The 14,869-nt window shown below is 42.9% G+C and overlaps 1 protein-coding gene across 5 annotated transcripts in view; it reads right to left on the minus strand.

Moving 5' to 3' along the window:
* col12a1a (collagen, type XII, alpha 1a) overlaps positions 1-14,869 on the minus strand; it is a 54,610-nt gene that overhangs the window by 24,910 nt on the left and 14,831 nt on the right. For 3 of the 5 annotated variants that reach the window (XM_070979340.1, XM_070979336.1, XM_070979338.1), the window contains 18 exons: positions 13,118-13,387; positions 11,285-11,551; positions 10,944-11,136; positions 10,716-10,840; positions 8,960-9,109; positions 8,757-8,876; positions 8,466-8,630; positions 8,214-8,360; positions 7,407-7,546; positions 6,440-6,569; positions 5,579-5,724; positions 4,893-5,022; positions 4,588-4,724; positions 3,271-3,400; positions 3,014-3,153; positions 2,624-2,756; positions 2,393-2,416; positions 1,447-1,586 (listed from right to left, as the gene is read on the minus strand). In XM_070979340.1, coding sequence (XP_070835441.1) covers positions 1,447-1,586; positions 2,393-2,416; positions 2,624-2,756; positions 3,014-3,153; positions 3,271-3,400; positions 4,588-4,724; positions 4,893-5,022; positions 5,579-5,724; positions 6,440-6,569; positions 7,407-7,546; positions 8,214-8,360; positions 8,466-8,630; positions 8,757-8,876; positions 8,960-9,109; positions 10,716-10,840; positions 10,944-11,136; positions 11,285-11,551; positions 13,118-13,387 — 2,687 coding nt within the window. The remainder of the gene's footprint in view (positions 1-1,446; positions 1,587-2,392; positions 2,417-2,623; positions 2,757-3,013; positions 3,154-3,270; positions 3,401-4,587; positions 4,725-4,892; positions 5,023-5,578; positions 5,725-6,439; positions 6,570-7,406; positions 7,547-8,213; positions 8,361-8,465; positions 8,631-8,756; positions 8,877-8,959; positions 9,110-10,715; positions 10,841-10,943; positions 11,137-11,284; positions 11,552-13,117; positions 13,388-14,869) is intronic. The other 2 variants (XM_070979337.1, XM_070979339.1) reach the window with 2 other exon arrangements.

Below are 14,869 nucleotides of genomic sequence, written 5' to 3' on the forward strand. Positions count from 1 at the left end.
CTGAAGCTGAATTTGGGACAAAACTTCTGACAGGGCAGATTCTTTTTTTTTTTTTTTTTTTTCAAAACCTTTAGCTGCCCTCTCCAGTTTGCCAAATGTTGGATGCCATGTGGACCTTATTAAAATAGGTGAAAAACAGTAAACTAACAGCCAGGTTTGTGCACGCAATCTACTGTGTAATATGACATCCATGACAAGGTGCGCTCTCATTACACATATACACTGACCTGACAAGACAAGCTCATTCCGTTTTATCTTTGTCACACACGGTTTTTGTCCCCAACTGGACAAGCTTTAATCTGAAACGTGTCCCCAAAAGTAGCCTAGGTCAGAAACACACACAACTTGCAAAAGGCCAAATAGCACACACTGCACACTGTGAACCATCAAAGCCCAGTGCATGTAAATGTTTCATCTCTGAAGTATCTGTTTACTGTCTCTCCTTAGAACTGTTAAAAGGGCAGCCCTCAAAATGCGTCATGTAAACTTTTTATGACATTTATATTTCATCTCTCTTCAGCAACTCCTCACAGTAAGTGCCAAGTATTGAGTGCAAAATATTTTCACCCAAGTCAGTTGGAACATTTTAAACTGATTTAAGGGGTTGTTTCGCAGCTTATCAGCGTGGCCACCAGTCTGTAGTTTGTAGTCTTGTGCATGAGCATGAGCATAAGCACCATTTAGCACGCTTCGGTCTCGCTTTTACGTCTCGCTTGTGGAGGCAATAAGAAATGTCTGACAGCAAATTGAAACCAAACATTCAACTATCATCCAAAAATACTTTTGCACATTCAGAAAGGCAGCCAAAAATGCATGACCAGCGGGAGACAGTCTGCGGTGTCAGGAAATATTGAGAAAAACCAGGAAAGGTTTTGTCCATATTAATGCTGCCATTTATAAACAACAGATTAAGAGATTTGACTGAGAGTAAACTAAAATAATGCAATACCAGGGGCAGAGTTTTAGCTTTAGTTTTCCTCTTCTGGAGGAAGAAACTAATCCAGTGACTGAATTAAAGCTCAAGGAGCCATGAACAGCAGTTCGTCTGCTTAAGCAATGCTGGACTGAAGTCCAGTAAAGAAGGCAAGAAGAAAAAGAGCATGGAGTAAATAGATGATACTTTAATGTCTCGTGCTGCTGCTGTTTCAATTAGTTATATTTGCTTTTATAGATGATAAAGTTTCATTTATAACATGTGTTTCAACTTTGCCATTAAACTACCAGAGCACCTCTCCCTTTGAGAAACACTTATTTCATTAAAATGTATTAAAACTCAACCTGCGTTTGTACGTTTAGAGATTCTGTGCATGAGAAATAAAAGCACTTTGTAAATAAATACTACGCTGTGTGTCTTGCGTTAATTTTACGAGACACGATAGCTACACAAAACAGTATGAACACATGGTGCATTGTGGGTATGGTGTGTTGCTCTGTTGAGTGACTTACAGTCTGGCTCCTTCCTCCAGATGTGGGGACATAAGTGATCCTGTAGTTCTGGACGCGGCCTGGAGCTGGATTCCACCTGGCGTTCATACTGGTGATGGTTTCATTGAACACAACCAAGTTGGTGGGAGGTCCGTTAGGTGCTGGAAAAACGCGCATGCACACACACGTGACAGTTACAACGATGTCAATTTGTCTATGCATTACATGAAATAAGAGCACTTTTTCCATGGAGTTCTGTAAAAATCTATTTTAAAGACACAGTCCTTGATACCTTGGTCAGCTCATGTTAAGATGTCTACTCTTAGTCATGAATGACTCAGTTGTTATCAAAATATCAGTTAATTTATTTCTAGATAATACACTTTCATTACTTTATGGTAAAACAAAACAGGTCTACTCCTGATTGCATCAAGGATTGCAGCTTTAAACAAGAAAAGACAAGCCTCCTCTGGGATTTTGTCTTTTCTGAAGCAGGGATGGATTCTCTTGAACAGCAATGGATTGATGAAAAGATGATGATGGATGGACTGATATATGCATGGATGAATGCGATGAACAGATGGATGGATGAAGAGATGATGGATGACGAAATGAGCATCAAAAACAAAGGATTTTCAAATCCCCGTTTTGCAGGGCATGCACTGTTGAAATCCATCTTCAGCCATTTAATCCGACATTTGACTGGGTAAGAACATATTCAGGAAAAGCCATGGGATGGATGTCATGGACAATGGGATGAACACAGACAAGGACAGACAGACAAAACTTGCTGTGTCAGGTGCAGCACAGCGACACCGGAGCGGTGGATGAGTTAAGGGCCTTGCTTAATGATATAATGATGTTTGTCCAATGAACAAAAGTGCTGATGACTGGTTGAAGTAACAAAAACATGCTTTCATCACTTGGAACAAAAAGCATCCTCTTGCTTTACCACAAATATACTTACCTGTGGGAACACCATGCTTGGACACTACAGAGGCAAAAATAGAAAGGTATGATGGGCGTACCCTTCGCTGAACATTTCCCGTATTTCCAGAAGGTAAAATCAAAAGGTTAATCATTATTGTAGCCTTTGGTCAAGATCCAACAGAGATTCTGTTGAGCAACTTAAGCAAAGCAGTGTTGCTATAGTGACTGTTAAGCTGTCATCACAGAGCGGCTGAGGTGTGCATCTTACATGTCCTCTCAGTGCCCAGCAGATCCTCGCTCTCTGATTCGTCTGGATAGATGGCGGTGACAGACACATCATAGGGCGTGTCTGGCTCCAAGTTCTCCAGAACGTGGGTTGTCTCATCATTGTTAAGAATGGCCTGATGAGGAAAGCACAAACACAGCATGTGGAATGGTGCTTGACTGACATTGTAGCCAGTACAAACAAGCAACACAAGATTCATATTAGAGTCATTATGATTGGACTGGTGCAAAAGTCTGTTTTTTCCATGTCCTCACTGCCTCCACTGGAGGTCTTTTCAAAGCAGCGCCAAAGTGCTTTCTGTGGGATTCATCAAGAAATACCTGTGCAAATTATTACAAACGTAAACATCTCAGACAGCTGTTTTTCTCTTACGTATTGGAAGTTGCGCTCTCCCTTCTTAGTCCAACCAATGCGGTACAGAGCCACGTCAGGGGCTCCGTGCTCCCAGGTGGCTCTGAAGCTGGTCTGGGTAACTTCTGAGAATCGCAGGTTCTTTGGGGCAGGAACCACATCTACACAGGAGAGGGAGGGAGCTAATGTGTGATCTCTATCTCTGTGAGAAGCAGGCAAATGGGAGCCAGTTCCACTGTCCACGATGTCATTATAGTAATGAAGATCTCCCTTCTTACCAGTGATTGCTTCTGCCAACATTGGCTGACCAGGTCCCTCATCATAGACCGGGGTGACAGCCAGGGCATACTCTGTCTGTGAGATCAGGTTGTCCAATTCTCTGGTGGTCACACTTCCTCCCACTTCCAGCTGTAGAACAATCGAACATGCTTGTTAGAAATCATTACACAAAATCAATAATGCAAATATATAGAGCTTTAAAAAGAAAAATAACTTCAGATGTTTTTCTCTTCAGCTAACGTTCGCCAAGTCTTGTGAAACTTTAATTCCGATCACAGTAGGAGTTTCCAGGAACAGTGGCGACAGCAGGAATGCACACCTAAGACTAGTAGGAAACTTGAGCAGAACGTATAAAAATGTGCTTGTTTCTAGAGGAAAATGAGAACAAACAAGACACACAAGCAACAAACCAACAAAAAGCAACAATTTGAAAAAAAAGAACACCTGCGATACTTACAGGAAACACCACGCTGGTTTAACTGCTCTTGATTCCATTAAGTTTTATTAGCTTGATCTCAAGAAATTGAATTTAAGGGATTCATTCTGAATACCTATTAACTTGAACAGCTGCTGTACATTTGTCTCTCTGATCTTTCACATTTAAATTTGAGTTATAAGTCACAGTCTCTCTGGACGATAAAACCGTGCAAAAGGCTTCAGCTGGATGGAATATGTCCTGCGGCCTGTGTTGTGAGTCTGCATGCTGTCAGTTATTGGGCTCTATCACATAATCCGTAAGATCAAATATGACATTCTGCTACTCCCTGAGCAGTAAGCTTATCCTCCCCATGCACTACATTTATGACAATGACATCCTCGGCCTCACTTTCATGAGTGTTTCCATCAGCAGACCTTTGAGGATCACCTCCACCTGATTTATGGCTAAGGATGTAGCAAAAGGCAGACCATGGAGTTTGCGGTTATAGTCCAAGAACTCCCATTAGGGAACATGCAACCGTAAAGTATTCGTCCAATCCCCGGCCCCAGAACCACCCTTTAACCCCCGCAAAACCATGTTCTGATAGTTTCATAATCTTTTCATTGGACTCCAAAACATTCCCCAATGTCCATCCAACCAGCTGCAGTCTCCATTATGAGGCTCCAGCCAATATATTGAGGGATCAGTTGAAAATATCTATATAAATTCAACACCATCAAAGCTAATGGCTCAAACAGACAACTGACAATGAAAGTTCATAACAAAAACATGAGAGTCTAGGACTAAAACACAAGCAGCTAACATCTAGTTTAGATGTATTCTATGGTTTCAGTGATGCCAGGGAAAAAGAGCTGAACAGGACTGGGAGCAAACTCACTTCTTTAGCATCTCCATCCTCAGGCTTGTAGGTGATGAGGTATTTGCGAACAAGACCAGGAGCAGCATCCCAAATAAGCCTCATGGTGCTGTGGGTGATGTCACGAACCCTCAGTAAGCCGGGAGGAGGCAGGGGCACTGAACAAAGGGCAGATGGTTAGTGTTAGTTTCGGGGCAGGATCATAGTTAAGCATTAATGAAGACAATGTTGATACCACAGACCCTCTGCCAGATATCACCAATGAACAATAACCTATATGGACTTCATGAAATATGTGCTCGACTTGCATGTGATCCACTACATACGTGTGACTCCCTGCTTGGTCAGAGGTTCGCTTGCTGACTCTCCATGCAGGGCGAACAGGGAGAGTGTGTAGGCCGTGTTGGGGAGTAACTTCACCAGCTGGACATCAGTTGTATCCCCTCCAACTCTGATCTGCAAGGGGCCCAGACCAAAGAAACAACATAAGGTCAGAGAGGAAGTGGATGACTCCTCAGTTACAGGGATTGAGAGATTTGGATAAGAACAGTGGGAGAAACATTCTTGTTGCGGCACATCTGCAGATTCCGGCTTTGACCCACTGGGTTTGACACCTCATGAACAAATGATGATGTTCCCTTGGCAGAGTGAGCTCATGGTTCACCCACCCCTTTGTGACTAACAATGCTCCTCTGTATTTTCCCTTGTATGCTGAATGATGAGACAAACACTGGTAACTTTGTAAAATGTCATCTCGGAGTGTGACATCTGTGTTTTGTCAAGAACTGCTGACAGTACGTTGAAGTGTTTGGTCACTTCTAGTGTTTAGCAATGTGCTTGTGTTTGGTGCCTATGAATGCATGCAAGCATGTGCGACCGTGTCCACCCATAAACACATGTGCATGTGTTCATTTTCTCCTTGTTCAAATCTGTCATGTCCACAGCTGATTGGCTGCATGCCCTTTCATTCAGTAACACTGTGTACTCAGTGTTTTCCGAGAATGTCTCTTACCTCCTGCTCGAGGGTGGGCTGAGTGGCATTGATGGCGCTGTAAAGCAGCATGTAGCCAGTAGCACCCTCCGCCTCCTCCCATCTCACCCGCATGGTGGTGGTCTGTTCATCATAAATGTCCATTCTCCTCACAGCACTCAGAGGGACTACACACATAAATATACAGACAACATTTCTGAATGTTTCTTTGATTGCACAAAGAGTTTCTCAGGCCTTTTTGTACGCCATTCACACTGTGCAACAATCAGTGCTGCTTTATACGTGCGTTTCTAGATACTATATAACACTATAAAATCTCAGCTACTTTAGAGAGTACCAATAAAACAACAATTAACAACATCTTAAAAGAAACAAAGAAAGAAGTCGAAATTGCACTTGAACCCCAGTGTAATCATGTAAAATGCCTTTGAATTTTCATCTAATTAAGATTTACTACTGCTTTCTTTTTGCAGCCACATAAGGTTTTATAAACATGACCAAGAGATAGATAGATAGATAGATAGATAGATAGATAGATAGATAGATAGATAGATAGATAGATAGATAGATAGATAGATAGATAGATAGATAGATAGATAGATAGATAGATAGATAGATAGATAGATAGATAGATAGATAGATTGGGTTTCCTAAAGTGGGAAAGACTCTGATTTAGAGTATGCTTCTTTAAGCAAGTTCAACGTAATATGCTCACATCCACAACCATCAATCAAAGACCAGTCAGCCGTTTTTGTTGCATAGTTTAGTGGTTTACATTCCCACTAGCAACTTTTACCATATGTGGATTTTTATTAGTGAATCTCTTTAAATCAAATGATACAGGCCTAAATGTGAGCCAAAAGCCAGAAAGAGAGGACATACGTGTGGTCTCGGTTCCTTCCAGAGGCTCACTGCTGTCCTCTCCCACCACTGAGTAGACGCTGACTGCATACTCTGTCAGAGGGTAGAGACCCTGGAGAACCACCGTGGTCTCAGTGCCATCCACAAACACCTAATACAGAGGGAACATTTAGAAGATAACAGCTAATGAAGTCATCTGTAAAAATGCTGAATTATTTTGCAATGTTTTTCACACAAAGCATTCATTCAATGAGGTTTGAGAGTCAGTCTGGTTACATTTGTGAATACATTTTGCAGTCTCATCTGCACTTTCAGTGCTAAGCGTGGAAAAAAGATGAGGCATTTGTGTGTGCCTGTGTGTGTGTGTGTGTGTGTGTGTGTGTGTGTGTGTGTGTGTGTGTGTGTGTGTGTGTGTGGATCGACTCGAGCACTTTGTAAAGCTTTCCAATTCAAACCAGAAATTCCTCGGACAAATTTTTACTGGAATAAAAAGCAGCATGTGCTTCAATTTTCAGATCCATAAACAATAATAAAACCTCATTCACTACGTTCACTATGAAACTAAACCATTGGAGCTCGACAAAAACAAACATAACTTCGACGTGTAATTAGATTCAGACACCGAAGATGTATCTATTCCACACATTGTGGAGCCAGGACCCTGCTGGCCAGTAGAGCCATCACTCATGAAGTCAATATTTGCTTTCTAATCCTCTAAACTGAGAGCTGCGTGTTTCTGTTTCTTTGCCCTGTGTCAAATCGTAATGTAATTAGACACCCAAACAACAAGAGGCCAACACAAACAGGAGGCTGGAAGTAGACGTTTGAGTGGAGTTTCCCATTAGTCTCAGAAACGGCGGGTCAGGACACATTAAAACCAATGTCCCCACAATACCCACACAGGGAGATAAACTACACTTCTACACTACAATCTTTGGAATGATTGAATTAGTGGCAGTAGTTCATTATGGCATGTCGTAGGCACTACCTGCTGGGGGCGTCCTGACAAAGTCATGTACTCCACGCGATACCTCTCCACAGGGCCATCAGGGGCGGTCCAGGAGGCTCGGAAGGAGCGGTGAGTCACCTCTGATGTCACCAGGTTAGTGGGAGCGTCGGGTGAACCTCCTGTTCAGGTGAAGGCATAAAAAGACAGGAACTGCAAATACAGGCCATCGTGGTCAACATTATACATCATCACGCAAAAGTGTGCATGATTGCATTCTGTCTTTAATGCTTCAGCTGGTAATCACCGATTTAAAATGAATTAAAGAAGTAACAAGGATCACCGTTTCGTGGCTATTTGATATTCACAGAGTTGTGCATGCAAGGAGTGGCAAAAAAAAACAAGATGCGGCAACCTGCAAAAGCATTCCTATTTACTAACAAGTCCTAACAGAATCCTGTACACCCCACAGTGCTTATTGAGACTGCGGAGCCACATCCCCTCCAAGGAGTTCCCCTACAGTATCCAATAGCAGGTCTTTAATTTGATTAAGGAGCAGACGATTTCCTATTCCAGGGAGGCCGAAAGAACATTAAGGGTGGAAGAAAATCATAGAGCTGCAATAATTTCCAAGAGCTTGGCTGTTTTTTGGCTGCTTCTAGTGTTTCTTTCCATGGTGGGCCGGCTGTGTGTAACTGTCTGTGGGTCTATACACTATGTTTATACTTCTAATCAAATGTCTGGGAAGTAGAAGGCTTCTGTCCTTGCAATCCAGTGCACTATTCCTCAGTGAACCCTTTACTTTGATCAGCCAGCTGTGTGCATGATTTGATGTAAACTCATATATACCTGGTCCCTTCACACTGTTACAGAGGTTGTCAGTAAGGTTGTCAACAATGTCCAACAGGAAGGAGAAGTCAGCCACGTTGTACATGTGAATGTTATCCGGATCAGAGGCAATGGACCTCAACTCATTCTCATCAGCATTCTTCACACCTAAAGAGGAATACAGATGACATGTGAAGAAGTGCTCTGATACATATGACAATTTCATTTAATACGATGAATATGTGCAAGCAAACAGAACTGATCTTCACTTACCGATGGCATAGAGCTCAATGCCCTGATCACGCAAGTTCTGAGAGTTGACAATGACATCATCCTGGGATTTGCCATCAGTGATCAACACACCGATCTTCCTGGAGTTGGGTCGCATTCCGACATTCTCCTTGAAATTGTTCTGGAGGATGTAGTTCAAAGCCAGACCTGTAATGAAGACATCAGCGTTCATTTTTCACCCTGATAGACACACATTATAAAATTTACTACTGTGACTAAAGAAGATGAGGTGGCACCACTCCTACCAGAGAAACATTAAATAAATTGCAGTACCAGTCAGGGTGTTTCCTCCTTTGTAGGGCAGGTTAGCCACAGCCTCCAGGAGAGAGTCCCGGGTTCGATGGGCATCCAAGTGCCATTCAGTTTTTGGGTCTCCACTGTACTGAGCAAGACCTGATGACACATAAACATTTGTTTAAGCAATGCAAAGAGACTTCTTTTTGTTTTATTAGTAATAACCAGCTGGGCTGACCCACCGATTTGGACCCTTTCAGGGCCAATGTCAAAGACTCCCACCATACGGGCGATGAAGGCACGAATGGTCTTGAAGTTGAGACGTCCGATACTCCAGGAGCCATCCACAAGCAGCAAGATGTCAGCCTGTGCAGTGGTCTTACACATCACATCTGAGAGGATGAAATGTCAGTGTCTTAATTCGACAAAGTTGAATGTTTCAAATGAGATATACAAAAGAGAAGTCCATGTTCAGCTGTCACGTACACAAATGGTATGATGAGTTGTAATGATGCAAAAGAGGTGTGAGAGATAAAAGAAAGAAGGAGAGAAGAGATCTATGACTTAAGATTTCTTTTTTGGCATTGAACCAAAACAAATAACATCTAAACATTCCCCAAGGTGCTAAATATACAACATATACACAGGCAAAGAGTCAAACATCTCATCTGAGGTTTCATTCATCAAGACAACTTATATTTTCCAAGTGTTGTAATGATTATCTTCTTGTCTTGTGGCATGTCGAGGCAGTATTTCTCTCAGCTTTTGGATCCATGAGTTAGTCCCAGGGGCAAATCAGGAAAGAATGCGCTTAATGGCCTCTGACATATCAAAGGCCTCCATTGGAGAGATTACTGTGCCCTCCAGACAAGCAAGGAAAATTTTCAGATCCTGTTTTCCAAACACCTGTGAGATGACAAGGAAGGCATCCGGTCCTCGGCACCTAAAAGAGGGCTGCAGATGTGCACTGGAAATAGGCAGATGTTGCACTAAATGCCACTATCTGCAATTGAAAACAGGTTATATATTTGATTTACAAATTGGTTTGCCCACACACAAAACCCAAACCCGATAACAGACAACCAGCTGCCACTGACAGCAGGGAAGGGAATACAGAGAAAGAGGTATAAAAACATGTTTGTTAGAGGTATAGTGACAAAATAATGTGGTAAAGGTGGTAAAATGGACTAATCTAATTTAGAATAGCACTTTGTATATTAGGATAATAAATAAAAAGGAATGTTATTCAAAACTTTTGCTAAGCCCACAACTTTCTTTGCCCTGAAATTCCAGGGACTTGTTGAGAACTGACCTGTGGTCAGCAGGTGGCACAGGGGAGAGTGAGATTCTCCAACCTTATCTATTTCTCCCTCTGGAGCTGGGAGCTGTCAGTGACATCTTCTCCCTTATTACGATGGGGCCTGCCGCCGAGTGGTCAAGCTGACCTTTCTAAAGCTTTCCAGCATACACAACATTTTTCCTCCTCTCACACTTACTGCCTGTCGTGCTCTGACTCATGAGGTAGTAAAAAACATTTTATAATTGCAAACAGGTTATACACGTATGGCCTGAATCTACACTGGCTGTACTTGGACTGGAAATAAAAAGCGGAAGCCCAAAGTAACACAATGAAGAAAGCAAGAAAAGGGCAGACATGGAATAGCCATTACATCTGTTATTTCGTCAGACAATTAGCTTTGAGGAAAGGCGTTTAGCAAAGCTCTTCAGCTTTTATGGGGCATGAGTTGAGAGTGTATTTTTCTAAGCAAAAATTTACTGTGTGATACAGTCTCCAATGTTTGGCTGTTGCAGCCCAGAGACATAACATACTGGAGACACTGCCTTAATGATGATGGCAGGCATACTAACAGAATGACTAAAACCATTTCAGTTGCTAATGTTTTAGTTAGCTTTAGCATTCAACATGTTTTCTCTATTATTCCTTTGATGATGTAGTGACATTTGTGGGTTCTGTAGTAGAATATTAGACAACTTTACCTGTTGCCTCATAAGGGGGAGGCTCGGGTGCATCAGAGAGAGTGGTTTTCTCCTCTCCAGCCAATGGCAAACTCTCTCCCCCATCAAACATACCAAACACGCTCACTGAGTATTTGGTACCAGCTCTGTGGACCAAAAAAATCAATGATTTTGAGATTTTTCTTGTATTATATATTGGCAAATACTGTTCAAAGAACATGTGACAATAAGAATGAAAACAAGGCACACCTCAGCTCTTCGAGCACCACAGTGTTGTCATAGGGACCAACCAGAAGTTCTCCCAGATCAATGTCTTCCCCAACAGGGTGGAAAGTGACTTTGTAGCCCTTAACATCACCAGGAGCATGGTCCCATGTCACACGGAAACTGGTCTTGGAAGGCTCCGACGTCTGGAGGTTCCTTGGGGCTTTGAAGGGTGACACTAGGGAGAGAAGAGACATGTGTGGATTGACTAAATGACACAGACAACTGATTAAGTGGTTTAGTTTGTGATGGATAAGCAAACTTTTCCTCAACTTGGCAACAGAAAGAGTAACATATGTGATGAGATGAATGATAGACCAACGTACGTGTTGTCCCCTCTCCTTGCCTTGCTTTGCCCTCTCCAAAACGGTAGACTGGCAGGACAGTGATGTCGTAGGTGGTGAAGGAAGTAAGGCGTCTCAGCACCGTGGAGGAGTTGCCACCGGGCACCTTGGCTGCCAGCTGGCGCCCACCTGACTTGGGTTTGTAGGTAACGCGGTAGTTGAGTACATTTCCAGGTGCCTGTTGCCACGTCACCTTCATGGTTTTCTCTGTCTCCTCAGAGACAACAATCGTCCTGCCAGCAGCTGAGACTGCAAGGAAGGAAAGAAAAAAAAGGAATAAAGGTTAGAAGAGGAGAAATGATGAATGGATGGTCTAAAGGAAAATGTAGATTTTGGGCCTTGTTCAGATGGGAATCTGTGCTAAATGTGTGCTTAACTGCCTATGTTTCCAATATACCTTTGGAAATATAAGCAGCATGGGCTTTCCTGCTGGGAAGTAAACTAAACAGTAACACGCTTGGCTACTTCAGAGTCTTTCATCTGAATATCTGCTCAGTTTCCACATGCGTGCGGATATAAACCGACCCAAATATTTCGGATTTTCAGAAGTATACATTAAACAGGTCCAAATTTACATGATTGATCATGTTTAGTTGGTGGGTTTGGGAACCAGGCTTAGATGTCTTGTGCATTTGAGTAAAGCCATAGTTCTCATTTTTCCATTGCGTGTCCATAGAGAGTTTCTTTTTTTCAGAGCAGGAAGGGCAAGTGTGAATTGTCAGATGCCTCGAAATGAGCTGAGGAAAATATTCAGAAGGCTCTACTTCAGAGGGAAGACTTTTATTAATGGAAAAAAGCAGCGTATCCAAGTTTGCCGTGTGTGGCTCAGCCCAAAGAGGCCTGTGATTTGTGTAGAGCACAAGCAAAGAGAGCAGCAGATAGCGGGAGCAAAGCGAAGGAAGGAATGAGCAAAGTGAACATTTAAGTCTACAAAGCTGTCTCAAGGTTGTGTTTGGTGTGTATGCATGCCACCTTTCTTGCGTGCCAGAATCAATAAACATTAATGATGGTTGGAAATATTTTTCCTTTAGCACATCCCATTTCACTAAATTCCCTCCCAAATGCTGTGAGTTTCCGCTCAATGTGCTTTTCTCATCCGAGCATGAGTCTAGTCTAACAAGGGAGAGGCCAGCGTCTATCTGCCCTGCATCTCCCATGAAAACCCGGTGCAGGTGTGCTGGACATTACCTCACCTCTGTACATACGTGCACCACACACGCACAGTCTTAAAGATGTGCAGGCGAAGACTCTGTATTGTCGATGGCTCAGGCAAATGCCAACAGCCATGACGTTATCTCTTCGCTTCGTGTCGCTGACAGATCTCTATTACTACATAACACCCAAAAATGGCGCTTACAGCTAAACTGTGTTTCCTGGATCACATTTAAACCTGCGTCACTGCCCCATATTTCTCAGTGATGATGTCCTATGACTCTAACTTAACAGGCATATAAACTTAAAGGCTAAGGATGTGTTTTTGACAAGAACGTCTAGACCTGCATTCTTGGCTTTAAAAATGATCTTCTTAGCAGTTACACATGAAGAAAAAAGAACGTGCAGCTGTCCCTTTATGGTCATGGAGCTTTTATGGCTTTTCTGGTCACGGAGTTACATCACACTTACCGTAGCTTCACACTTTCTAGGTAACTACACGAAGAGACATTCAGAAAAGTATGAAGAGCGAGGGAGGAAAGCACTGGAAAAATACTAAGAAAAAGAAAGAAACAAAAAAGAAGGGAGCAGATGTAGAAAGTGAGGTGAGGGATAGGGGAATAAGTGTTCAGTGGAGGACTTCAAGCAGCTAAAGCAACTTACCATCTGTGGTTTCCTCTCCAACCAGTGCCTGGCCCTCTCCATGGCCATAGACAGCAAACACAGAGACCTGATAACGTGTCTCAGGGCTGAGACCCTCCAGAACAGTGGCTGTGATGTCTCCTGGTTCTGTCTTTTCCCCAGCCTCTTCAGTGAACAGAGACTTCCACCTGATCCGGTACTGCCGGACATTACCCGGGGCCGTGGCCCAGGTCACAAAGAAACTGGTGTCAGTGACGTCTCTGGTCACAAGGTCTCTGGGTGAACCGAGCTCTGTGGATAAATGAAAAGAAGCGTTAGACACAGAGGTAGACGAATGACATCAGTCCGTGTGTAATGGATATGGAAATGGAAAATAAGTAGCACCACAGGTTTACTTGTGCTAACCTTAATAATTTTGTCAGGTGTTTCTTTGTTTTCATTTTGATTGGATGAATATGGTTGTGTTAGTATGATGGTACAAAAATGTGTGTTGAGTTCTAAAGCAGAACACACAAAACAGACAAAACAAAGAACCCCAGCGATAAATCATCAACAACCACTCAACTGTCTCTGCTTTAACCCCTCAGGTTGCTCGAACAACCTGATTTTCTCTCTTCAGAATCAGAGACTGGTGGAAAAATCTCTGCAAAACGAATCATAAATCACATATTCTCAGCCTCTCCCGGCAGCACTTTAATTTTCCATCGAAACAGAGGAAACCCAAGCCACAAAAGTGCGTTTGCTACAATCGCAGATGTTGCGCTCCGCCTTTCTCTCCTTCACTCACTTTTCCTAAGAGACCCTCATGAAAGGAGAAAGGCACGGAAATATAGTGGGGAGAATTTTGCGGTGGCGTTTCGCGATGGGCAGCCAGCACATGCATGGCTAAGAGGGATACCCATGTCGAGATGGCCTCATGTACAGGATCTGTATCTACCACAGGAGGATAGGCTTCCACACATAGCCTCCCACACAACCTCTGGGATCCTGATCCTAATTCAAGCCCCTAAACCCCTACATGCTAGCACCTAATGACAACATAATCACAGGCAGAGCAGTGCAGCTGGGTGGTCTCTCTCAAACCTCATTCATCAAACCTCACCAAGCGAGGTTGAATAAAAAAGCCTGTTGCAAAGGATGAGATACATCGCAAATCTACCATAAGTGCCATGCATGATCATTTTTAGAAATGTTAAGTGACTGTGCAGCAGACAAGGCAGCCACTGTGTCACCCTATGAATCTTTCTCAGCATCCATCCATTAAAGACGAACTGGAAACCGATCTGAACAGAAATAACAGCAGCAGCTCGGCCTGCCAAGCAGAGCGATCTGCACCTTGAGCAGCAGAGGCCAGATATGAAGAGTAATGGACACGATCACAAACAAATGAAGAGTTCCAGATTTTCGCAGACCGTGAAAACAGAGTGGGCCTCTTATAAATACCCCGATCATTCCATCAAAAAGGGTTATCTCTGCCAACAGCAAAGGATGAACTTGACTGACTTTTCCGGCTGTGTGTGAACCAAGGGCGAAAGGATCACAAGATAATGACTTTTGCAGACAGTGGCTCACTTTTCATCAGCACTTGCAGACAAGCTAAAGAGAAGGGACTGCTCCAAGAAGGAAAGCACATATACATGAAACACATGGTCCACAGACCTTGCAAAAGCTTTGGCTTGCATGTGATATATGCATTTACATAATACTAATGTATCATTTGTCAGTTGTTTATTTTTGGCTACAAACAGTATGTTTACCATATATGAGACTATA

Source organism: Chaetodon trifascialis, chromosome 14 (assembly GCF_039877785.1).
Source record: "Chaetodon trifascialis isolate fChaTrf1 chromosome 14, fChaTrf1.hap1, whole genome shotgun sequence".
NCBI classification, from domain to species: domain Eukaryota; kingdom Metazoa; phylum Chordata; class Actinopteri; order Chaetodontiformes; family Chaetodontidae; genus Chaetodon; species Chaetodon trifascialis.